This window comes from Saccostrea cucullata, unplaced genomic scaffold, assembly GCF_032062105.1.
Source record: "Saccostrea cucullata isolate Sc308-1 unplaced genomic scaffold, CSIRO_AGI_Scuc_v1 ctg725, whole genome shotgun sequence".
In the NCBI taxonomy this organism is placed as follows: Eukaryota; Metazoa; Mollusca; class Bivalvia; order Ostreida; family Ostreidae; genus Saccostrea; species Saccostrea cuccullata.
In genome coordinates, this window is record NW_026918555.1 from 103,747 (window position 1) to 131,418 (window position 27,672).

At 34.5% G+C, this 27,672-nt stretch overlaps 1 protein-coding gene across 4 annotated transcripts; it reads right to left on the bottom strand.

Moving 5' to 3' along the window:
* Positions 1–322: 322 nt before the first annotated feature.
* On the bottom strand, positions 323–27,672 carry LOC134267816 (uncharacterized). Of its 4 annotated transcripts, XR_009992234.1 has the most exons (7): positions 25,296–25,355; positions 8,958–9,213; positions 8,359–8,475; positions 5,122–5,170; positions 2,405–2,464; positions 2,123–2,248; positions 323–799 (listed from the first exon to the last, which is right to left on the bottom strand). XR_009992234.1 is itself a non-coding variant. In XM_062750048.1 (6 exons), exons 2-6 carry the CDS (start codon positions 9,172–9,174, stop codon positions 751–753), a joined length of 492 nt encoding a protein of 163 aa, XP_062606032.1. In that variant the 5' UTR covers positions 9,175–9,213; positions 25,296–25,355; the 3' UTR covers positions 323–750. The 4 variants fall into 4 exon arrangements, 3 of the variants coding, with proteins under 3 accessions (XP_062606032.1, XP_062606022.1, XP_062606014.1); XM_062750048.1 differs by lacking the exon at positions 2,123–2,248; XM_062750038.1 differs by lacking the exons at positions 323–799; positions 25,296–25,355 and adding an exon at positions 27,600–27,672 and having other exon boundaries at positions 1,249–2,248.

Genomic DNA, 27,672 nt, shown 5'->3' on the forward strand with positions numbered 1-27,672 from the left:
AATGGTGAAAAATTGATCTGACCACCACTTTCCCGGCCCCTCCTAAATGTGTTTGCTTACATACCAACATAGGTTAGTCCCTGACAGGTCTTATACCTGCAACCTCAACAGCATGGCACCAAAACCCTAACCCTTAAACTCTACAACTGAGCTCTCTGGGTGCCTGAAAACAATGGCATAACCCTTTAGAGAAAAAAAAAAGAATTACCTCAGAATTATGAATTCAGTGCTTTAATAAATATAAATTTTTGTTCATTGTATGAAATGAGAGGTGATGCCATTGTTGTCAAAAAGGTTGTAAATATGTGGACACAAAATGAAAAAAATGGACTGGAATTTTATTAAACAACTGTTTTTTATTAATTACTACAGGATATGTCCTGTTCTACAGTTCTACCTATAAACAAGAAATTCTGTTTACATATTCAATTCCTGATACCTTCAGGGTACATACTTGTCTGAATTTGAAATCTAAATGCTTAGGTAATTTCCTAGTATATGTTGTACATATTTATCTAAAATAATGTACATATTACAATTAAAATGTTGATGGTCTTTCTCCAAAAACCAACACAAATTTCCAAAATCGTTGCTATTATATTTATAAAGAAAAAGGTAATATTCAGGATTTTTACAGTGAAAACAAAATGCAATGTAACAAATTGAAACAGTTTAAGTATAGAAAAACACACAATGTATTGATATAGCAATTGATGAAATAAAATCTGAAAAGTTCAGTTTTATCATGTCTTAAACTTGGAGTCTGAATCTGTTGCTGTAGGCCTTAACCATTTTCAGTCTAAAAAAATTAAAACAGTGCAAATTTCTTTTATGTATTTATAGTATGCACTCAATTTGTAGATACATTTACATTAATACAGATAGCACGGACATAACATATACTGAAAGGAAAAAGAAACGCATAAGAACATAATATGGGGAAATTTTTTGACTATGTGTCCGAAAATTATGAAAATTGGTCAGATGTGTATTTTGGTTACTTTGCACTAAAATTGCTGGTCAAAACTACTCAACCATGAAATCTATGGTGTCACGGGGAAATGGTGAAAAGTCAAAAACATGTATGTTGATGATGATTATTTTCAATTTGTGATAAAATTTTGTATGCCATACAATGCATTAGAGTTATAGACATCGTTTTTGCATATTTGCAGTCAGTATAAATTTCTTGCAATCATGGTATGGCTGACGGAAGCTACTGTGGGTTTAGTAATATTGTAGTCAATATTGCATACGTGAATAGAAAGGCAAAAACATGCTGCTGTACAGATTCTTTTCAACTTTTCAACCAAATAAAAGTTTTTTTGGTTGTCAAAGAGTTCACTTAAAAGGTTTCTAACCAACCATGACGGTGACGGCGCGTAACAACGTCATATCAAGATAGGGCTTTTCATCATGCCACCTAGGTTATTGTCAAGGCATTATCACTGAAACTGATATTTATACAGCAGACAATCATACTTATTTTATTTCACCCTAAGTTGACAGAAAATCTCTACTCTAATTTGGGCCGCGAGCTTGGCCACTTTACGTCGGTTTTACTCTCAAACGCGCAGGTACGCATCGTTTGCGTGATTTTTTTAAGCATGTTTACACTGGAAAATGTAGCTAGTGATTGTCGAGATTTTTTTACAAACATTCACGTGTACCAAACCTGCTGGGTTCTGTACATTCTATCCTAAATCAAAAATTCGTGGGATTCGATTGGGCAGGGGGATTTGTTGGCTTTGGAATAATACAGCTAATCTCAGCCATTAAGACTACCGTCGGAAGGGTTGGATAATAATGCTATGAAAAAGAAAAATGCTCTGGTGAACTCAATGCACAGGAAAATCAAGTTTGTTCTTGATGCAAAGGGGAGATTATGAGATTTTTTAGTTTTATTTTTGGGGGGTGTCGACATATTGATATCAATATCTCGGGAATTATCAGTCAAAATCACACAAAAATTTGGTAACTTGTTGATTAAAGATGAATTAAAATGTATGATAACAATGCTGGAAAACATATTTGAAATAAATGTTTTAATTTAACTCAAAAGTTTAATATGCGTTTCTTTATCCTTTCAGTATATAAGTAGCTGCAAACTTTAATGAATTACTAAAAAAAATGCTGCAATGAAATACTGTTTTTCCCATCATCTTTCAGTAGCTCTTATTTCTCTGTGAATCACCAGTTAATAAAATGTTGCAAGAAAATATATGAAAACATCAGAAGGAGCATCTCCCTGAAATTTAACAAAAGAACATGCCTAAATGCAAACCGTCTTCAGCCTTTAATTTAAATCACTTTTTGCCCCAAATTAATAATGTTAATAATAAATGCACAAGTTAATTTTTAATCAGTACTCTTTTGAAAATTGAAATAAAATTTTGACACCAACCTTTGCTGGTTATTTGCTAAACAGACTCTTGCCCCACCAGAAGTACCATCTCCTTTTATGCTGAAATATTTTTAGTTATTTTGATAAATTACATATTCATAAACATGATAAAATGTACACATTTTAGATATGGATGTCGTTTACATTTGGTTTATTGTATTCCAAGTTCTCTAATTAGCTCAAACTTTATCAAGGGATATATTTCTAAAAAAAAAAAAAAAAAGATTAATCCAACCAGAAATCCCTGTAAAGACTGTACCTCCACTGGTTTGTACTACAGGCATTTGAATCGCTTAAAAAAATTGTGTGTGTAAAAAAACATATTTTTTTAACACCTAAAATTTTTTGGGACATAAAACTTTACACATACAAAAAATAGAATAATGACCCTTGATTAAGTCTCTTTTTGTGGCAATATTGCAAAAAGACTACAACTGTAGGAGTAGTTTTTAACAAAATTTCACAGAAATTTTCAATTTTAGTCACCATGGCAACATCTTTTATCAAAAAACGATAAATACAATTATGTATCTCAGTGTAGTCTACTTGTGTGCCAAATTATATTATAATCAAACTAAAACTGTATCTGGAGTAGCATTTTGAAAGTACATGTATTTCACAGAAATTTCTATTTTTAATAACCACGGCAACACCATTCATTGAAATCAAAAACAGATGCACCATATTATGTATCTTAGGGAAGTGTACTTGTGTGCCAAGCTATATTGAAATCAGACCAAAACTGACTGTAGGAGGAGTAGCGTTTTAAAGGAATTTTACAGAAATTTCTATTTTTAGAAAGCATGGCAACACCGTTCATCGAAATCAAAAACGGATGAACAATATTCTGTATCTTAGTGTAGTCTACTTGTGTGCCCAGTAATACTGAAATCAGACAAAAACTGTTGAAAGAGTAGCATTTTAAAGGAATTTCACAGAAATTTCTATTTTAGTAACCACGGCAACACCATTCATCCGAATCAAAAACCAATATACTATACTATGTATCTTAGTGTAGTCTACTTATGTGCCAAGTTGTATTGAAATCAGACCAAAATTGTAGAAGGAGTAGTGTTTAACAGGAATTTAACAGAAATTTCTATTTTTAGTAACCACGGCAACACCGTTCATTGAAATCAAAAACCGATGCACCATATTATGTATCTTAGTTTCATGTACTTGTGTGCCAAGTTATATTGGAATCAGACCAAAACTGTAGGAGGAGTAGCATTTTAAAGGATTTTCACAGAAATTTCTATTTTTAGTAACCATGATTACATTTGTACACCGTTCATCGGAATAAAAAACTGATGCCTTATTTGTAGATATATAGTTCGCAAACTTTTTGATCACCCCTTGTACCCTCTGGATTCCCTTTACTTACTCTCAGGATTCCTTTTACATTCTCTCTGGATTTCCTTTACATACTCTCTGGATTTCCTTTACATACTCTCTGGATTTCCTTTACACACCTTTTGGATTCCCTTTACTTACTCTCAGGATTCCCTTTACATACTCTCTGGATTTCCTTTACACACCTTTTGGATTCCCTTTACACAATCTCTGGATTTCCTTTACATACTCCCAGGATTCCCTTTACATACTCTCTGGATTTCCTTTACACACCTTTTGGATTCCCTTTACACAATCTCTGGATTTCCTTTACATACTCCCAGGATTCCCTTTACATACTCCCAGGATTTCCTTTACATACTCCCAGGATTCCCTTTACATACTCTCTGGATTTCCTTTACATACTCTCTGGATTTCCTTTACACACTTTTTGGATTCCCTTTACTTACTCTCAGGATTCCCTTTACATACTCTCTGGATTTCCTTTACACACCTATTGGATTCCCTTTACACAATCTCTGGATTTCCTTTACATACTCCCAGGATTCCCTTTACATACTCCCAAGATTCCCTTTACATACTCTCTGGATTTCCTTTACTTACTCTCTGGATTCCCTTTACATAGATTACTCTCTGGATTATCCTGGTCTCTGACCAGTAGAACTAAAAATAATACGTTTTTTAAGCAAGAAAGATATTTAATAATGGGTAGTTAATAATGTGTAGTCTATAAATAAATTTTATTTTATTTTGGCCGTTCCTCCGTCAAAATGTTTATTTTCTTGTAATTATATATTACTTTTATGGATATAATCAGTTAATCACAGCAATGTAATCATAGTGATACATGTATGCAGAGCCCTTTCTCTTGTGGTTTTTCAATTCAATTACTTTTATACTTTCATATGCTATTCTTTTCTGTCCATCAAGTTTAATTTTCTAAATTAAGAAACAAAAAAATAGAACAACTCAAAATATGAAAATGCACCATATTCTGGGATTATACATGCATATATTTGCTTTTAACTGATTCTGAGTTTGTCACTTCCCGTAGTTTCTGAAAATGATGCCATGCATGTGAAAGTGCATTAAAGAATTGTACCTCTCGAGAAAAATTAAGCTTGAGAAACTATTTTGTCTGGGGAGTTACAGTCTGAAGTAACTAACAAATGCATCTGAAAACAAATTGAGTAATTGTGTTAGGGTAACTCAATAAATTTCAACAATCTTACATGGTCAATATATATATATTTTTAAATCACATGCATTGTAAGTAATTCTGTTATGGTAAATTAATAGATTAAAAGTAAAACTCAAACACATTATCATGAACTGATCCTGTTATGCTTTTTAAAAAATCATACTTTGTATTTAATTGTGTTGTGGTTTCTTTCTTTACGTAACAAGCACTATCTAAAATTTAAAAATAAATTGAATAAATAAAGGATGAGCTGGCAAGCGCTTTAAATAATTATTACTTCTACAGACAAACAAGATGTGTTTGTGAAACACTGATGCCCCCGTATGGCAACATAGCGAAGGTTAACCTTTCTCAAATGCAGATCAAATATGTTTATACCTAAAGTAAGACCTTTTCACAAGAAATGCAAGTGTGAAATATAAAACCCTAGCACCACCTGTTCAAGGGTTATGACCAAGGTTAACATTTTAAAGGTAGGACATACTACGGGATCAAGGTCAAAGGGTCAAGATTGTTGGTTTCTAAAGAAATGCCTTTGTCTCAAAGATTATATATGGGAAGTATGAAAGCGCTGGTCCTTATACCGTTCAAAAGTTATGACCAAGGTTAAAGTTTGTAAAAATTAGGTCAAACTCCGAGGCCAAGGTCAAAAGATCAAGGTTCTTGATATCCCATGAAAGGTCTTGTCACCAGGATTACATATGTGAAACATGAAAGCTCTAACCCTTAGTTTTCAAAAGTTATGGCTAAGGTTTAAGTTTGTAAAAAGTAGGTCAAACTCCAAGGTCAAGGTCAAAGGGTGAAAGTTGTTGATATCCAGTGAAAGGTCTTCTCAAAAGGACTACACATTTGAAGTATGAAAGCCCTGGCCCTTACTGTTCAAAAGTTATGGCCAAGGTAAAAGTTTTTTCGTAAGTACAAAAATCTCCAAGGTCAAGGTAAAAAGGTCAAAGGTCATTTCAAATGAAAGGTCTTGCCAAAAAGAATTGATACCTGAATTACGAAATTCCTAGTATCTATCGTTTAAAAATTAGGGCCAAGGTAAAAACCAGAAGTCTCTGTCGAGACTGAAGCTCTACTGGTTTGAACTTATAGCAAAGGAAGAGAAAAGTACTTAAGCAGCTGGGATTTGAAACTAAATAGAATAATGATCGTTGATAAAGTCTCTTTATGTTCTTAGTGTAGTCTACTTGTGTGCCAAGTTATACTGAAACCAGACCAAAACTGTAGGAGGAGTAGCATTTTGAAACAATTTTACAGACATTTCTATTTTTAGTAACCACGGCAACACCGTTCATCAAAATTAAAATTCGATACACAGAATTATGTATCTTAGTGTATTCTACTTATGTGCCAAGTTATACTGAAATCAGACCAAAACTGTAGGAGGAGTAGCATTTTGAAACAATTTTACAGATATTTCTATTTTTAGTAACCACGGCAACACCGTTCATCGAAATCAAAAACCGATACACAGAATTATGTATCTTAGTGTATTCTACTTGTGTGCCAAGTTATAATGGAATCAAACCAAAACTGTAGGAGGAGTAGCATTTTGAAAGAATTTCACAGAAATTTCTATTTTTAGTAACCACGGCAACACCGTTCATCAAAATCAAAAACCGATATACAGAATTATGTATCTTAGTGTATTCTACTTGTTTGCCAAGTAATACTGAAATCAGACCAAAACTGTAGGAGGAGTAGCATTTTGAAAGAATTTCACAGAAATTTCTATTTTTAGTAACCACGGCAACACCGTTCATCGAAATGAAAAACCAATACACAGAATTATGTATCTTAGTGTAGTCTACTTGTGTGCCAAGTTATAATGAAATCAAACCAAAACTGTAGGAGGAGTAGCATTTTGAAAGAATTTCACAGAAATTTCTATTTTTAGTAACCACGGCAACACCGTTCATCAAAATCAAAAACCGATACACAGAATTATGTATCTTAGTGTAGTCTACTTGTGTGCCAAGTTATACTGAAATCAGACCAAAACTGTAGGAGGAGTAGCGTTTTGAAAGAATTTCACAGAAATTTCTATTTTTAGTAACCACGGCAACACCGTTCATCGAAATCAAAAACTGATACACAGAATTATATATCTTAGTGTAGTCTACTTGTGTGCCAAGTTATATTGAAATTAGACCAAAACTGTAGGAGGAGTAGCATTTTAAAAAATTGTTTACAGACAGACGGACAGACAGACGGACAGACGGACGGACGCCGGACGCATTACTATCGCATAAGCTCTTTTTTGTAGAGCTAAAAATTGGAATTTTTTAGTAAAAGTGGGTCAAACTCCATGGTCAAGGTCAAAGGGTCAAAGTTCTTGATATCATGAAATATATTGGAAAAATCTTTTAAAATCACAATAGGTATTACAAAAGGGGGAATCTGGTAAAGAACAGTATAGTCAAAGTTACTCAGGTGAGCGATGTGGTCCATCCTATATGTTCCTATATATTCCTATGTGCAACTTTGATAGTCCTTTGTGGTTCCACTCTACCCCTGGGAGGCAATGATTTGAACAAACTTGAATCTACACCACCTGAGGATGCTTTTACATAAAATGACCAATCATTACCTTGCTGTTCTCTAGAAGAAGATTTTTTAAAGATTTTCCCTATATATATATTTCATTGTAAATTTTGATCATCAATTGTGGCCCAACTCACCACGGGGGTCATGGTTTGCACAAATTTAAATTTACACTGCCTGACTATGATTCTACATGAATTTCATCGTTTCTGTCCCTTTGGTTCTTGAGAAGAAGAATTTTTAATGATGCCATTAATTTTTCGCTATTTCGTAATTATCTCCCTTTGGAGGAGGACTCTTCATTTGAACAAACTTGTGTCCCTGTTACCTAAGAATACCCTGTACCAAGTTTGGTTGAAATTTTTGCAGTGTTTCTGGAGAAGATGAAATTGTGAAAGTACAACGGAAAAATTTTTATCAGAAAAGCTCACTTGAGCCTTCAGCGCGGGTGAGCTAAAAAGGAAAACGTCAAAGCCCAAAGTTAATAGCACTAGTCAGGGAAAAATTATTCATTTTTTGCCAGTCGAGGACAGATTTTCAACATTTTCAACGACAGACAACGTATTATTTCCAAAATCTGCCAGCATCCGCCCCCTTCCCCTCGCAATCAAATGGTCATCCCCTACTGAGACCCTAATTGTTTTCAAAGTTGGTTCTTCTTTTCTAGGAATACTTGGAGACGAGTCTGCATGACGTCTGAACTGTAGTTTTGGAAAAAGGATCGAAATGGAAATTTCTACAAAATGTATGTGGACGGGCAACCACAGACAGAACTCAGTCTCGTTCAATCAGATGAGCTGAAAACGACAATACATATTTTTATACATCATAATATAATATATGCTGAACTTACAATGAGTACTATCTGTTGACTTGTACTGTCCTGATGGACATGTCAATCCTGGTGCGAAATTACAATCTCTCTCATCTACATTTCCTCTTCCATATGTATTAAAATATGCGCATTTGCCTACAATTTTCAAATTAAAAAAAATGTATTTTTAAAAGACATTGGAGTATTCCTTCGCAAAACATTGTATCTGTACTTTTAGCAACCATCCCAGTATCCATGAATTTTATTATATTAATTTTATGTGTCTGTGTGTGTGTTTAAAGTGAAATGTCCTAAATTCTATTCTATGTAGCAACCTCTAATGAGTGGCGATTTTGCATTAGCGGTTGAAAAGGTCAATCATTAATGCAATAATTTATGACATTAAGCGTTGATATATCATTAGAGGTTGCTACAGTGCAGCTTTATATTGATCGTGTACTGTAGTACACACTAAGGTATAAAAAGAGAGTGTTTGAAAATAAATTATACATGTTTGTGTGAGTACCCGTATCACTGTCAACTGATCAGGAGACAGTTACTCTTACTGACATTTAACAGCTGTTCAATAATTTAATTAAGACCTTTTCACTGATTGACACTCAAGAATATTCTCTCACCTGTTGGAATCCACTTCCATCCCCTGCATACTTCATACTCATCAGAGTAATGCTCATCAAGGAGGCAGTGATAATCTCCATTGCTTCCACACGACAGACGATCTTGATTATTCATCTCCAAACACATGGTATTCACAACAAGTCTGTATGGTTGCTCAATACACAAAGCTGTCTTATAAATCACCAGGATGGACATCCAATGGGCCAAACTCACCATTTTATTGTAGCTCAGAAGTCTTATACATTTGGAACATACCTACATACAGATGACAGATGTAAACATCAACATTAAGGTAGCTAGGATTCTTCTCATATATTTCTAATATTTAAACTTTTAAATTAATGAAATTTTCACAGAATCAAGAAGACAATATCAGTAAGTGATAGTATCAGTGAAATTAAATTTGACCGTTTTATATTAGAGGCAAGGTCAGGTCAAGGTAATTATCTTTTTCCTTGACCTGTTGACATTAAGAATAAAAAAATACTGTTGCCAATCATGTGATACCTACTTCTATTTCAAAAGTTTAAAGATTATTCTTTTTGCATAAAAACATATTACTATATCGTGTCTATAGCACCATATTACCAAATTTACATAAATAATTTAACTTAACTGGATATTGGCTAATCCGAATTTTCTCTGTTTTTCTTATTTTTTTAAGGATATATTAGTTATTTTCATATGTTTCCTATTATTAACTTTTTCTTATTTTCACATATAATATAGTAGTCTTATAAGTGTACAAAATGTTACAAAAACAAAAAGTTTTGATCGTTTACTAAGAGAGAAAAAAATACTTTTTATGGATTTTGGCTCAAATCTGCACTTTGTTTGATAGGAAGCGTTTAAAAGCTAACAAAGTTCTAGTTTGTTTGAAAAATCATTTTTATTTGATATATTTTGAAAGTTTAGTCCCTCATTATTAATTTAATTTACCTTTGAAAATTTCTCCAAGTCTTCGATTGTGTAAAAATTATAACTAAATTCATTGTTCTATAATAATCTTGAGAGGCAGAAAAGAAGATATTTTCATACGCCACCATTCCGCCAAAAATATAGTCCCTGGCCTGCTGGTTTTGAAACGCAGTTTACCATTTCAATGAGTGGTACAATTGTGATGAGGAAAGAAAAATATGGTCTTTTAAATTACTTACACCTCAATATATAAGACATATAAGCAAATATACTATGAATGTTTCATCTAGTCAGAAATCAGGGAAGATTCCTACCTTAACAGTACTCACTAGGGTCCCTACTTGTGGGCTCGTTTTTTTTTTCTTATTAGGTCCATGCGCAGGTGACCTCGAATCAAATGGTGATTTGAGTTCAGGTAACCCCTATACCCCAGTCCATTACAATATTTAGAATCGAATTATTATTTATAGAATAAAGTTATTTCAAGAGTGGAGCTCGAGTGGAACAGCCCAGCAGGCACACAACGTTGTTTAAACGTTGAATATTAGTTGAAGTTGGGTTTAGACGTTGATAAATCTAGATACAATATTGATTCAACGCTGACTTTTCAACGTTGAAAATTTAACGTTGAATCAACATTGAATTCAAATTGAGTTGAATTGCCAACATTGATTCAACGTCGGATCTTTGCTGATAGCAACTTACTGTTTACAATACATATAAATTTCACCTTAGAAAGTTTTAAATTTGTAATATTGATTTTCATAAACAACAATAACATTAGAACCACATGGAAAATGGTCTGAAGTATAAAGCGCTGCTTATTTTTTCAGAAATGATTTTTATGTGCAGATCATGAAATAAGGAAATTGAACACGGAGAATAGAAAGAGCAACGATTTATTACCACAACATTAAATATGATATATGAGGTGCAGATGAAAATAATACTTACTATTATATCTATTTAAATCATGTTAGAAAACATCATGGAGCGATGTTTCCTAAGTCGGAAAATCACAATGTTGTATGTGGTTGTAAGGAAAAAAAAATATATATCTGTGATGAGGAGTTATCTTTCTTCTAAATATTTCTTCATGTGAAAAAAAAGTCATTCTAATTAAAATACTGTATTAAGTACTTGAAATATTAAACCATTTTTAAAATAGTATTTAAAAAGATACAACTTATTCAATTCATAAGGCATTTGATGTTGGATTTAAATGTTTTATTGTTAAATATAATAAAACAATTACAAAGAAATTTGCAAAAGAAATAGAAAGTAATGTTTCCATCCTATGTTTGATCTCATCAAAGTGACTACTCAGAGGTCTCAGAAAACTGAGTAAGAAAACTGTGAGTAGTATTACTATTTAGTACTTTGAAAGTTATCTGTCTTATCAGAGAGTCGCTATCCCTTCAACAATTACGAAGGCATCTTAGGAACCGTGCAATGAAAAGGTTGAAATTTTAAGTAATAGTAAGATCATATGAAGAGAAATCTTCGTCATGAAGAATGGGCGGAGCGAAGCGGAGCCCATTCTTCGTGACGAAGATTTCTCTTCATATCTTCGTCATGAAGAATGGGCGGAGCGAAGCGGAGCCCATTCTTCGTGACGAAGATTTCTCTTCATATGACCTTACTGACTTAGAACAGAACCTCAGCCAATCAAATGAATGGATTAAAATATAAACTCCTCCCACGACTGTGTCATATATAAGGCTCAACTTGACCGATCGTTGTACATATCGAGCACGCAACCAATATCGAACACACGCGGTTTTAGAATTGACTCCCAACCCATTCAGGTTAGCACGGGATTAAATGAAATAGCTTGATTTTCTGGGGGAAATGGTATGGTGAAAATATTTAAGTTACTGAACTAATGAATACCCATGTAACAAGAATCGAAATATCTATATTTAAAAAAAATGATTGTGTTAAGATGACAAGGCCCTAGTCAGCAGGAGTGTATCGCTGTCTAATATCAAATAAAAATTAGATAAAAATTGTGATTAAATCTGTCTTCAAAGACAAGGTTCGTCTCTGATATACATGACGATGGTTGTATTTTCTGAATGTACCAAAATGTGAAAAAAATAATATTCAAAAAGGCGACAAAAGATTACAGTGGGAAAAAAAGTGTAGCAAGGCCTAGAAAGTTTAAATATCATTGTAAACAGCACGTGGGTTTTGAATAGTTTCTTTTTGTGTGCTGAACAAAGACCAATGAAGACACACCCATATAACTGTCAAGTGAACCAATCAGATAACGTTGAATTTTTCAGAAATAGAAGAATTCTTCACCATGAAGAATCAATTCTTCGCGAGAAATGGAAGCATTTGATTGGCTGAATAAGTAGGTTATGTTCTAAAGCTGACATGAACTCTTAAAAAGCCATTATTTTTCATCTTTGTACGACTTACTACATTCCTGTACGCCTTTGTCCGCCATATTTCTTCGATTCCGCCATATTTAATTGAAAATTTTTGGTCACCTGTACCTGCTATATATAGCCTTGTACGATTGCTTCACTTGAGTGATTTTCTAGCTTGACTGTCGACATGTACACATCTCCGATAACAGAGTTTTTAGAAGTCCATAAACTGACCAAATACATGTTTGAAAAGTAAACATTCAACAAAAAATAGAACTATACCGAGAATTAAATTATTTTTGAATGCATTTGCAGCAATATAGAAAATAAACTAACACGGAATACATACATCTACACCAAACACGCATGCAGGTCGAGAAAACGCGTCAAACGCAGTGATAAAAACATTTACCTGACTACTGCTATCGTATCAGGGATGTGCACATGTCGAAAGAATTATCCTATTTTACTTTTATTGAAAAATGCATCTCAGAAGTCATGTAATCCATTGCTAACTCAACAGTAAAAGATGCTTGGACACACGTGGCCCATGCCGATCATTTTATTTGGTCAGGGAAAATATCAAAGGTTGAAAGCTCAGTGGGGTTGATTGAAAAAAAAAATGCAAGTAATTTTTTCAAAAATAAACATTACTCTTGTCTGTACATGTTGTAAATAAAATTTACGATTAAGTACATGGTTTAACTTCATTAGTTTCATTTAAAAAAAGCAGGCATTATTACGAATCATTCACCTTTTGAAGATATTTTATCGTGATATGAGGGGGGGATGTAATAAAACATGCATAACACTCTCATAAAAATAATGTAAGAAAAACGTCTGAAACAGATTGGATTTCTTTATGATAAATTATTATTAAATAAATACTGTGTATTGGCTTTATTAGACCTAATATAATTTGATTTAAAGTTATCTATAATTTTATGCACTGTGAAAGAAAAAGCGAGCACGTTCACATACCCCACGCTCCCCCACAAGTCGAAGTGCTGAAATTCCCAGAAAAAAAAGGAATCGTAATTTCCTTGTAATATGCACATCTATACATACTGTGTCCTAAATATCTGCAAAGTTTGACGAAATTGTGTGCAGCGGTTTATGTGGAGTTGCGCTGACAAACTGCTCACCTCTATATTCAAGATATGGCCAAAATCTAAATGTAAAAGTGCGGAAATTCCCGAAAAATAAAGAATTCGGAATTTCCAGGTGATGTGCAAATCTACACACACATTGTCTCCTATAAATATCTGCAAAGTTCGACAAAACTCTGTACAGTGGTTTATGAGAAGTTGCGCTGACCAAAAAAAAAAGACTGACTGACGGGTCAAAACCATTATACCTCACGCGTGGGGTATAATCTTTGGTACAATGATAATGAAAATAGAATTGAATGTGAATTAAATTTCTAGACATAAATAATTGATGATTATTAGAAAAAGCATATAGGAAGAGAGTTTAAGCTCCTCGTGAGAATTCCACATTCTACCTAAAACTAGCTTTTTAAAAATTATCTTGTCTGTTGTCCAAGTTCGACACATACGTTTGAGAAGGTATTCGAGAAAGTTCCCAATGTTCCCATTCCTGTAATTGTATATTTCACGTTTATTATATCCCCCGCCTGAAAGGTTATATAGTAATCGTTATGTCCGTCCGTCTGTCTGTTACGCTTTGCGGTACCCATCTCTTATCCGCAAATCCTCTTATACCACTTAGAGAAATTTAATGAAACTTTCAAAGAATCTTAAGTTTATTACATATTACCATTATGCACCTCCTATTTTACTTTTTGATCCGACACGTATGGGTTTAGCGAAATATGGACTTTGCCATTATAACTATATGGGAGGCAGGGGGTATCATTTAGTGAGCTCATGGCTCATAAGGGTGTTGCTAAAACGCGGAACGGAAAACGGAACGGAACGGAAAACGGAAAATCTTTTGTCAAACAAATAACATAGATTCAATATAAATCAGATAAAAGAGCAATATTATTGTTGTAAAAGTCATTTCTAATAAAAATTAATTGTAAACTATTATATATTCGTGAGTCATACACACCCTCCGTGGAAAAAATGCTATTGAAAGAAATCCCCCCCCCCCCCCCCCACACACACGAAATAGGATTTTCGTGTTTGGGCAAAGGATGTGCCGCATACAAACAAAATTTAATTTCAATGAATACAAAGATTCTGCAGTCTGCATTATATCTACCACAACTTTGTCTATCCACAAAAGTACTCTATTTTTGAATAAAATTTTAACAACCAGTGTATAGAGACGTTGATTCGAGCTTGCCGTAAAAGTTTGCCCTATTAATAATTTTTTAAACATTTTTTTTTCTCTTTCCATGGTTCATTTAGATATCAAATATTTGCCCCCCCCCCCCGTTCATAACCTTTTTACTACGGAAATGTTCGTTCAAGTTCACATTCTCACCTTTTTTGTGAATATGATAAATGTAGTAAGTTAGTGTAAAAAAATAGTACTGAAAGATGTTGGGAGTTGGAAGTTATCCCCCCTCCCGAATCAAACAATTGTTTTCTTTTTGTGTTTTATCTCCCCTCCCGAATCAAACAATTGTCTTCTTTTTGTATTTTTTGCTTGTCAAATACTTTTCAAGTTCGTTTACCCCCCCCCCCTCTCTCTCTCTCTTTTAAATTCGATTCTATGTGACTGCTATGTTAGCGACTTTTGTAAGAGACTGAGCATGACAAAATCAACTTGTATTTAATAGTGGGGGTTGAATGTGTACAAGATATATCGTTTATGATAAAATCTGTGTATTTTAAGTGATTTAATCCAAAATAATATATTCCGTTTTCCGTTCCGTTCCGCTTTCCGTTCCGTTTTCCGTTCCGCGTTTTAGCAACACCCTGGCTCATAATACATGTACGTCTAGTTTCTCTTTCAATTTGGGCGTTTGGGTTAATTTCCTGTCCAAAGTAAAATCATTATTCAATTTATGAAGTTTCGACATCCCGCCTGAAAAAAAAATCCTTGATCTGTCCTAAGGCATAATAAATGGTACAGCACAAAGTGTGTAGGATTTTATACCTATCATTGCCCCAACGGGTGGTTACAGACAGAAAAAGAGAGAGAGAGAGAGAGAGTTCAATATACAAAAGAATAAATAATAATTATCCGTATTCAACCAATGTCAAGTATCCCTACCCTAGCTTTTAAAATTATCTCCCAAATTCACCTACAGAAATTATTTATATATACTAGTATATAAAAAACAAGCTAATTCAGAGAATTCGTGTCCCCAACTTAGGGAAAAAGTCGGCTCCCCCTGACTGAATTTGTAGAATTATTAAATGTATACATGTATACTGAAGGAAATAAAATACATGTATGTCAATATGCATATAAAGATTTGATTGCTTATTCTTTATTATGTGTATAGAAGATTTTTTCATATGGAATATTTATCACACTGTAATGATGATTTTATAACCTCATAAATTTTTCATTTCACATGCTGAATACTATCATTTAGTAAAAAAAAAAAAGTATTTAAAAAAAAAAAAGAACGGTTCATCCGAGATTCGATCCCGGGACCTCTCACATTTCAAGCGAGAAACATAACCACTAGACCACGGAGTCGCTGTACTCGGAGTGAAGTATATGCAGAACTGAAGTCACATACATGTGTATATTCATGTTTTCATGTTCGGTATTCTCAAAATTTTACACAATCCATGGTGTTTGATTTATTTAGCCTTTATTAAACAGTTCTAATAGATGTAATAAGAACATAAAGTCCGCCGAGAACCTGTTTTATACGCAATAACTCTCCTCATGCCCCTGCGCTAAAAATAGCGACATGTAATACTATAAATACTAATAAAACAAACGGGACGGGGCACTTTGAGAGTGGCGAAAGACGTCCTAGGGAGTTTTGTTATAAAATTACATTGCATAAGCTCAAAATCTTCTTGAAATATCGCCCGGAAATGATAGTGTTACACACAGACAGAATGTATAAATTTACGACCTTGAACTTTGACCTTTTGACCTCAAAATCAATAGGGGTCTTCTTTAGGCCACAGGGAGTTGTTATGTAAAATTTCATTGCAATAGCTCAAATGGTTCTAGAGATATCGTGTGGAAACGAAAGTGTTTTAACAGAGAGAATTTGCTTATTTATGACCTTGACCTTTGACCTTTTGACCTCAAAATCAATAGGGGTCTTCTTTAGTCCATAGGGAGTTGCTATGCTAAATTTCATTGCAAAAGCTCAAAGGGTTCTCGAGATATCGTGTGGAAACGAAAGCGTTACAGACAGACAGAAAGACGGACGGACGGACGGACGGACAAACCCAAATTAATATCCCCCACTTTTCAAGCGGGGGACAAAAATACCTTTTACCTAGACTATCAGGCAGGGATACTGAAATCTCGAAATACTTCCTGTAACAACATAATTATAAAACAGTTATATTCCTCAAATGCACATACTTTGTGGTCGAAGTGACACATTTTAAAAAAAATCTCAAAACTGAATTCGGCAGAAATGTCTGTCTTCCAAGAATTTTAAAAATAACGGTAATGTCAATTATTTTTGTATCCCCCCCCCCCCCGTCCCAAAAAATCAAATACCTAAATGTCAATCTGAACAGGGGATGGCCTTTCTCCGTGTGTGTATGTGTTAAAGAATGTATAGATGTACACATAGAAATTTGTATTCTGGTTAATTGCTTTTTGTCCCCCGCTTGAAAAGTGGGGGATATTAATTTGGGTTTGTCCGTCCGTCCGTCTGTCCGTCCGTCCGTCCGTCCGTCCGTCTTTCTGTCTGTCTGTAACGCTTTCGTTTCCACACGATATCTCGAGAACCCTTTGAGCTTTTGCAATGAAATTTAGCATAGCAACTCCCTATGGACTAAAGAAGACCCCTATTGATTTTGAGGTCAAATGGTCAATGGTCAAGGTCATAAATAAGCAAATTCTCTCTGTTAAAACACTTCCGTTTCCACACGATATCTCGAGAACCATTTGAGCTATTACAATGAAATTTTATATAACAACTCCCTGTGGCCTAATGAAGACCCCTATTGATTTTGAGGTCAAAAGGTCAAAGTTCAAGGTCGTAAATTTATACATTCTGTCTGTATGTAATACTATCATTTCCAGGCGATATTTCAAGAAGATTTTGAGCTTATGCAATGTAATTTTATACCAAAACTCCCTAGGACGTCTCTCGCCCCTCTCAAAGTGCCCCGCCCCGTTTGTTTTATTAGTATTTATAGTATTACATGGCGCTATTTTTAGCGCAGGGGCATGAGGAGAGTTATTGCGTATAAAACAGGTTCTCGGCGGACTTTATGTTCTTATTACATCTATTAGAACTGTTTAATAAAGGCTAAATAAATCAAACACCATGGATTTGTAAAATTTTGAGAAAACCGAACATGAAAACATGAATATATACATGTATGTAACTTCAGTTCTGTATATACTAAAGCGACTCCGTGGTCTAGTGGTTATGTCTCTCGCTTTAATTTGAGAGGTCCCGGGATCGAATCTTGGTCGAACCTTTCATTTTTTTTTTTTTTTTAAATACTTTTTTTTTTACTAAATGATAGTATTCAGCATGTGAAATGAAAAATTTATGAGGTTATAAAATCATCATTACAGTGTGATAAATATTCCATATAAAAAAATCTTCTATACACATAATAAAGAATAAGCAATCAAATCTTTGTATGAATATTGACATACATGTATTTTATTTCCTTCAGTATACATGTATACATTTAATAATTCTACAAATTCAGTCAGGGGGAGCCGACTTTTTCCCTAAGCGGGGGACACGAATTCTCTGAATTAGCTTGTAAGATTTGAAGTAAATTATTGCCGTACATCAAATTACTTGGTTTAGATTTGAGATTAGTAACAACATTAATAATCAGTTATAATTGACAAATGAATTTTGCGACGCAAACCAACTGCAGACTATATACATGACTTTGTATAAAATGTATATTAGAACTACATGTAGATAAACAATTCACAATTAGAGCTTATGAACATCAGTTATAATACCCCCCCCCCCCTTTCAGCCGCGCAAATACCAAATAACTTATCTTTCCACTTTTGATATTTTCCCTGACCAAAATCTGATCAGCACGGACTAAGTGTATGGACGTGCTAGTGTGTACGGAGTAATGACAGTGTGTTTACTATTGAGCTTTTATGGAGTTTATTTCTTTTTTGTGATGCATATTTCAATAAATGGAATTCAGGGTGTATATCACTTGACTTGTGCACATCTTCGAACCGATGCAGTAACCTTATTACCAGGTATGGGTACGTTTACAGCGTTCGTGGCGTTTTCTCGATATGCATCAACTGCATAAGGATCTGCAAATCAAAGGCGTTGGTTGTTTTGTTCCATTCAAATGATATAATTTCAAAATGTGTTTGCAAATTTTACTGCTTTTTATTTCAAGTTTATTCTGCATAAATTGGCGCACTGTAAAAATACGTAGGCTTGCATCTAAATTTCTCATCCAAACTTGCATTTTTTTCTTTTGATTCAAATCAATAATCATTCAAAAATATGATTATTATGTTGTTTATTTTGTTTTTGAAATGTCTTGATCACCTCATGTGTTCTCATATGCTTTACCATCGGAGATGTGCACAAGTCGATACCCAATCCAAAAAATCATTCAAGTGTAACGAGCGCATTGGGGTATACATCGTTACAATGAGACAAGGTATCTGAAAGAAACATGGCGGAATACGGCTATAGTTTGTATGAATCAAGTCGTACATAGATGAAAATGTTGCGTTTTTAAGAATTCATGTCAGCTTTAAGTAAGTATATTATTACTATATGACATCCAAAACAAATAATTGAATAAATGTTGAATCAATTGTTTTTCAACATATAATCATCGTTGATTCTCAATGTTGATTCAATGTTAAGACTTCAACGTTGATACAAATTTTCAAAATCTAACATAAAAGCAATGTTGAATCAACATAGAGAAACAACGTTGATTCAAAGTTTATTCAATGTTGTGTGCCTGCTGGGAGGTTGTCTGTGTTCTGGTATTAATTTAAAGATGCATAGAACAGATTTGAAGTTAATATTTTCTCAAATTTTCTGTATAATATCACGATTTGTACATTGCAATTTAGCACTTCACACGATTTCACAAGATTAATTAAAAATCTTATTCCACCTCATCGTCGCAAACCACGGCCAAAATATACGATCTTTCCCATTCCATTAGATGATTGATTGTATACTGTTTAACGTCCCTCTCCAGAATATTTCACTTATATGGAGACGTCACCATTGCCGGTGAAGGGCTGCAAATTTAGGCCTATGCTCGGCACTTACGGCCTTTGAGCAGGAAGGGATCTTTATCGTGCCACACCTTTTGTGACACGGGGCCTCGGTTTATGCGGTCTCATCCGAAGGACCGCCCCATTTAGTCGCCTTTTACGACAAGCAAGGGGGTACTGAGGACCTATTCTAACCCGGATCCCCACGGGGCCCCATCCCATTCTTTAGTAAAGAAGCATTCCATTAGAAGAGAGCTATATATGCGGACTCCGGACAGTGGCTTGAGACGATGATTCCATCTAAAAGTTAGATTGAAACATCAATTTTTTGGATGGGTTGGATTGATCGACACATCTTTGCACTTTCACAAATTCTAATAATTCTTAACTCATAGTAAAAATGCTCGAAAGCAAAACATAAACACAGTATATTGTCAGTCCATGCAGTTGTGGTAAGCAGGCTTTTTAACAATTGCAAAAATTGCACATACGTTTCACGAGTGTGTTCAATTTGCTAAACTCTGTACACAACACTAAGCGCGGATTGACGTATTTATTAATGTTACGCAAACACGTGTTTGTGTTTGTTTATTCTTGTCATCTATTGGCTGTTAGAATGGTCACCTAGTCAGGTGACATAAATATTCATAGCACGGGCTATTACTGACCGTGAAAGAAATTCTGTATAGGGAAAGCCATTCGAAGGCTCTATTTCGTGCAGTCTACACGTTTTCGTCATTCATCATATTCTGTCATGGGCGATTCTGGAGACGAAATTTTGCTAGAGACTAATGATAATAAGAAAGTTACAAAGGAAACTACTGGTAGTAATCCTCCGTTGGATATTTCGGACGTGGTGAAGCTTGTTACAGGAGTTTTGCAGTCACAGTTTCAAAACCTTTCAGGTCAGCTTAAAGCAGAACAGTCGGAGTCTATTGCTAAGAAACTTAAAGAAAACTCTACTCTTAAGATTAAATCTGAAGGGAATCGCGCTCAGTACGATTTTAATGCTTAAATTCTTGAGGGTCTAGAAAAAACTAGAGATAAGAGCTTTTGAAAATAAAGACAGTGAATCAGTGTCAATAATAGGCGAATTGCGGGAAAAAAATGAAAACGCGCCAGAAATACAGTCGTATTGCGGATTCATCTCCTGCAGGGTGGATGACAGTAAACGAGTATCAGTCCAGAGAACTCTGACGATGAGAAGAAAATTGGAAGCGCTGAAAACCGAGCCCTTAGGCAGCAAAGGCAAGCTCAGAACAAGCGTTTCCACCCGTATGGCTCCTACAGAGCTTCTACAGCGTCAGCAGCGGCAGGCTCGGCAGCCCAGCTTACTTCTGGTTCTTCCTCTACTGCTACATCTCAGCCATATACATATCAGCAGCAGCCCTTTCGTGGCAAACTCACAAGGCGTCAACCACAGCCCAGCGACGTATGCTTCAACTGTTTTTCCACTGGACACTGGAAAACCAACTGCCCCAAAAACAAGTCACAAAGTCAATGATAAGTATACAGGTTATACAAGCTATTCTACTCTTGCTGGCCAGGTGAAATGCCTTCAGAAAAATAATTCAAAACAAATGTCATTGATAAAGTACAATTTGAAAAGAAATGTTAGTAAATGGAGAGAAATTGGCACAAATCCTTTTATTTTGAAAGTTATTGAATCTGGATATGAAATTCCTTTCGTTTCAAATCCTCCTTCTATGTGTTTTCAAAATAACAAGTCTGCTATTAACAATTTTGAATTTGTTACTTCAGAAATTTCAGATTTGATGGAAAACAAACGTATTTTAGAAGTTCCTTTTCAGCCATTTGTGTGTAGTCCACTGAGTGTCGCCGAAAACAAAAATAAAAAGAGATTGATCCTTGATCTAAGTAGGCTAAATAAATATGTCAAGTATGATAAAATAAAATTTGAAGACTGGAAGACGGCATTAGATTATTTTGAAAAGGGTTTTTACTGTATTAAATTTGATCTGAAATCAGGATATCATCACATAGATATAGCTGAGAATTATCAAACTTATTTAGGATTCCAGTGGGAAAACAAGTATTACTGCTATACGGTTCTCCCTTTTGGTCTATCGTCAGCTCCATTCATTTTTACTAAATGCTTAAGACCCATCGTGAAATACTTGAGAAAAAATGGCATTATGATTGTATTATATTTAGATGATGGTTTGGCGTTCGCTTCTACTGAGGACCAATGTCTTTTAGATTCTCAATTTATTCAGAAAACGTTGTCAGAAGTTGGTCTGGTGGTTAATGTTGAGAAATCACATTTTATACCAACACAAGTCATTGAATGGTTAGGTTTAACATGGAATTCAAATCTATTCTCTATTTCAGTTCCGGACAGACGAATCGATGATGCTATCTGTTGTCTACAGAAAACTATCACTCATTTTCCCGATGTAACAGCGAGGGAACTTGCAAGAGTAGTGGGGAAGATCATTTCTATGACTCCAGTAATGGGTAACATTTGCAATATTATGACAAGGTTTTCTTCTATGGAAATTGCTTTGAAAGAATCATGGGATTCTAAGCTATTTTTCAAGCATAAAGATCAAGTGTTTGAAGAACTAAAATTTTGGGTAGAATGTATGCGTTGTGACAGTACAAGATTTTTACATTCTGTTAAAAGAAAAAACGTAATCATTTATTCAGATGCAAGTAATTCAGCATCTAGTGCATATACTGTTGAAGTTAATTCTAAGGTGTTCCATTTGATGTGGAAAGAACATGAGAAAACTATGAGTTCTACATGGAGAGAGTTGAAGGCCATAGAATTGGCGCTGGCTTCTTTTAAGAAAGAACTACAAAATATGACAGTAAAGTGGTTTACAGATAATCAAAGTTGTGCGAAAATAGTACACTCTGGTAGCATGAAGCATCACTTACAAGTTTTAGCATATAATATTTTCAAAATGTGTGCCGAAAACAAAATTTCCCTCGATGTTCAATGGGTTCCGAGATCAGAAAATGAAAAGGCAGATTTTTTCAGTAAAATTATTGATCACGATGATTGGGAAGTTACTAATGAATTTTTTGAATTTATTAGTTCTATGTTTGGTCCTTTCTCTGTAGATAGATTCGCAAACTTTAACAATCGTAAACTTGTTAGATACAACTCAAAATTTGGAATCCTGAGTCAGAGGCTGTAGATTGTTTTACACAGAATTGGGTGGGCGAAAACAACTGGCTAGTTCCTCCCATTCATTTGATAGTTTCTACTATAAAACATTTATTAGATTGCAAAGCATATGGTATTTTGATTGTACCTAACTGGCCCTCAGCTGTTTTTTGGCCAATGTTATTCGATTTAGAACTGTCTTATAAGGCGTATGTGAAAGATGTGTTACTGTTTAAAGATACAAGTGAGATAATCAGTCAAGGTCAGAACAAGAACTGTCTATTTGGTTCTATATATTTTGGCTCTGGAATACTTGTGGTACGTTTAGACGCTACAAATTTGTAGTTTATGATGGTGTATTGCAGATGGTTTAGGCCCTGGTACACTTTAAACAAGATTTTTGCCGAGCTGGGCAAAGGTATAGATGATGTATTGCAGATGACAAGTGGTCCTGGTACATCAGAGAGGGTGTATTGCAGATGATGAAGGTCCTGATACACCATATAATATGTTAAAGTTAGAAGATGCTAATTTTTTGCTTTAATAAACACATTTTTCAGATATATTTAAAGTGGGCAGATGGACGGGAATTAATTGTGGATTACAGGATCATCGTCTAGCGGAACTTGCTTCTGAACTACCCAGATATTGTGTAACATCTAAGGCCGAAAATACAGCAAAACAGTACAGGTACGCTTTTAATACCTTTTGTAAGTGACGTAGCAGCTTTAACCCTGGGATTCAATCACTTCCTGCTTCGGAAAACAACGTTGCACTATATATTATACATTTAGCAAAACAATGTAAATCGTCTGGCACAATACATTCAGCTATACATGCCATCAGTTGGGCACATAGCCTAGCAGGTTATATAGATCCTTGTGACTCAGCTTTGGTAAAAAATGTTAAGGAAGGGGCAGTTAGAGAGACATCAAAACCAGTGATTAAAAAAGAGCCTATAACGCCTGAACATTTGAAAACTCTGGTTTCTACATTTGGAGAGGATGGAAATTTATACAATTTAAGAACATTGTGTATGTGCTTATTAGGTTTTGCAGGATTTTTGAGATTTTCAGAAATAGTTAACATTCGTTACTCAGATATCTGTATACAGACTAATTGTGTAGAAATTAACATTGTTAAAAGTAAAACAGATGTTTATAAAACTGGTCATAAAGTTTGTATTGCTAGAACATTTTGTGATACCTGTCCTGTAAATATGTTGGAAAAGTTTTTAAAATTGTCAAACGCTGACATGCATTCTCCTCTGTTCTTGTTTAGATCTCTGTCATTTTGTAAAAAATCCCAAACTTATAAACTGAGATCGGATAATCGTCCAATTTCTTATACAAGAGCAAGAGAAATCATATTGGATTCACTTGAAAAGATTGGTTTAGACAAGTGTAAATTTGGTGTCCATAGTCTGAGATCAGGTGGCGCTACCTCCGCAGCCGCCGCAGGTGTTAGCGACAGACTGTTTAAAAAGCATGGGCGGTGGAGGTCGGAAAATTCTAAAGATGGTTATGTTAAAGAAAACCAGATTGAAAAACTTTCAGTTACTAAGAATTTGGGCATTTAGGGTATTCGTTTCAGTTCTAATCTTCTTTATCTTCGAAATAATTAAACTGCACTTTCAGAGCGCTTCATATCCTATTTCACGAGTTTGTGTTTATTTCATAAATGTTTTATGTTCGTTTGAGTGAAACGAATAAGAACATAAACGTATTTATTAATGTTACGCAAACACGTGTTTGTGTTTGTTTATTCTTGTCATCTATTGGCTGTTAGAATGGTCACCTAGTCAGGTGACATAAATATTCATAGCACGGGCTATTACTGACCGTGAAAGAAATTCTGTATAGGGAAAGCCATTCGAAGGCTCTATTTCGTGCAGTCTTATTAGTCCCACCCACCCGCCCATTGCTTAGTTTTGAATGTTAAACTAGAGTTATACCTTGTTGAAAATATTTATTTTCTATTTTGTAGAATTCTGACATTGATGAGGACAAAGAGATATTATATGTATTGTGTGAAATAATTAAACTGCACTTTCAGAGCGCTTCATATCCTATTTCACGAGTTTGTGTTTATTTCATATATGTTTTATGTTCGTTTGAGTGAAACGAATAAGAACATAAACGATACTAATGATTCGTGAAGGGGTTTTGCTTTCGAACATTTCTACTCTGAATATAATAATTTTTCTGGATTATAGTTTTAATATTTTTCATTAATACACAACAATTAAGATTGCCACTTTTCCTAAGTGTTAAGAATAAAATTAAAATTTGTGAAAGTGCAAGGATGTGTCAATCATACCCATCCAAAATTTGAAGTTTCAATAAAATAACAAAAAATATTAACTTCAAATCTCAGTCTATGCACCTGCTTCAATGAAATGAATACTAATTTGCATATGAAACGATTATGACCAGTCAGAAACTGAAAAAAAAGGGGGGGGGGTTAGTTCAGTGGATTTGGAACTTAGCCAATCTACTTCCTTTTATATATCATCGTCGCAAATCAAGGGCAAAATCGCTGAGTTAGTTAAAAAAGAAAGAAAGCAATATGTTATACAAAATTCATACCTTAAGGAAGATCTATGATTTGACTTTGGCCTAGGCCTAGTGCAGACGACAAGTTTAACGTAAAACAGAAACTTACCACTTAGTTAGCAGGTGGCAACTGAATTTAAGCCCAAGTTAAAAGGTTCCGGCTCCAAATATCATTTCTATAGATAAGTAATATTTGGTAATTATTTTTAAGCCCCCATAATCGAAGATTTAGTTGTCAAATTTCACAAGTGTATTCCTTGCGACAAGACCTTTTTGGGGTACCACCAAATTTGACCTCGTGACCTTGGAGTTTGACTCACTTTTACAAATTAAAACAAATCACCATTCTTTTTTCACCTTGGACATAACTTTTGAATAGTTGGTGCTGGGGCTTTCATATTTCATATATGTATTCTCTACACAACAAAACATCTCAATTAAGGGGGGGGGGGGCTATGTCCGAAAAGTCATTGTATGAAGGGCGTTATTGGGTATTTAAATATTTGACCTTTTGACCTTAGGAAACTTTAACCTTGGCCATAACTTCTGAACAGTTAGTACAACGGCCTTCATATTTCACAGGTGTATTCCTTGTGAAAAAAAAACCCTTTAGATACTGACAATTTTGACCTTTGCAGTTTGGACCAAGACTTTGGAGTTTGACTTGTATTTGAGAAACTTCAAATTCATTTTTATCTGCAAGATTGACATTTATATGATTGCCATTTTAGGAAATCCTTTAAAAAAAAAAAAACAAGAGGCCCACGGGCCTTATAGGTCACCTGAGTATCATGCAACAACTTTCGAACAATTGAATTTGGTTCGTGTTTTAAACCAGAGGCCATGAAACTCACAATTTTGAAAGATGCGCCATTGCTTATCATAGTTATACACATTGCATGCTTACTCTAGTTACTTATATAATAACCAGAGGTAGATCAGAGTAATAAAGAAAATGCACTTCCACTTTATAACCAGTTATGCACCCCAGTGACCCCACCCCACTTATTTTAAAATTTTCGAAATTTTATCATAAATTTTATTTCATCATAAATGGTTATTTAATACCAAAGAGCAGATTTCATTTATTTTCAAACTATGTACACCCCCACTATACCCCTGACCCAGGGGGTATGAAATTAACCATTTTGCTAGATGCACGTTCTTTCCATCATAATTATATATATTTAGATCATTGGCATAATATACCTTGGAGCAAAGGAAAAGATTTTCAAAGAATTAATTTGTTTTCACAATATAATCAAAAGAGTCCCCCTCCCTTACACCAAATGGCAAAACCCCTGACACAGGGGCCATGAAATTCACAAGTTTGAAAGAGGCACTCTTGCTCATCATAACTATGTACTTAGTTAGTTTATTTAATATCCAGGAGCAGAGAAGAAGATTTTCAAAGAAATAATGCATTTTCACTATATAATCAATAAAGCCCCGCCCTATCACTAGAAACCCTGACCCTGGGGCCATAAAATTCACAAGTTTGAAAGAGGCACTCTTGCTCATCATAACTATGTACTTAGTTAGTTTATTTAATACCCAGGAGCGGAGAAGAAGATTTTCAAAGAATAAATACATTTTCACTATATGATCTATAAAGCCCCGCCCTGGCACTAGAACCCCTGACTCTGGGGCCGTGAATTTCACAATTTGAGTAGAGGACTCAATGCTCATTACATTCATACCAACAGTTTGACTGCTTGATGTCCAGGAGTAAAAAAGAAGATTTTAAAAGATTTCATTAATTTTAGTGGTTTTAGCCCCAACCCTCAGGCCCCAGGGGGGCGGGGACCATGAAATTCAAAATTTTTGTTCCCCTTCACCCATAGACGCTGTATGCAAAATTTGGTTGAAACTGGTTCAGTGATTTCAGAGAAGAAGCTGAAAATGTTCAAAAGTTAACACACAACGGATAGCAATAGTTTGAGATGAAATTATGAATTATGTTATCAAATTATCGGTGAACATTTTGAGTAATCTCTCTCTCTCTCTCTCTCTCTCTCTCTCTCTCTCTCTCTCTCTCTCTCTCTCTCTCTCTCTCACACACACACACAGGTACACATGTGCATTCTCTGTATGATAAATTCACTTGCACAAATAGATAGCGGACGGTTGGATTTAAGTGAAATTCCAGCACATACGAAATATATCTATGCAAAAAAAAAAAAAAATGATATGAAGAAAACATGAAGTTCAATTAAGTAGGCAAACTATTGCATTTATTGCATTGTCATTGAGAAAAAGGTTGTAATAAATGGCATTTTAAGAGACCATACTGTCGGAAACAAAGAACTTTCTGAAACCGTGATAAAAATTTCATACCCACAGTAAGGAATCCAATCATTGTTGTTATAAGATATCCACACAGCACGAGAGCAGCTATGCCTGACATCAT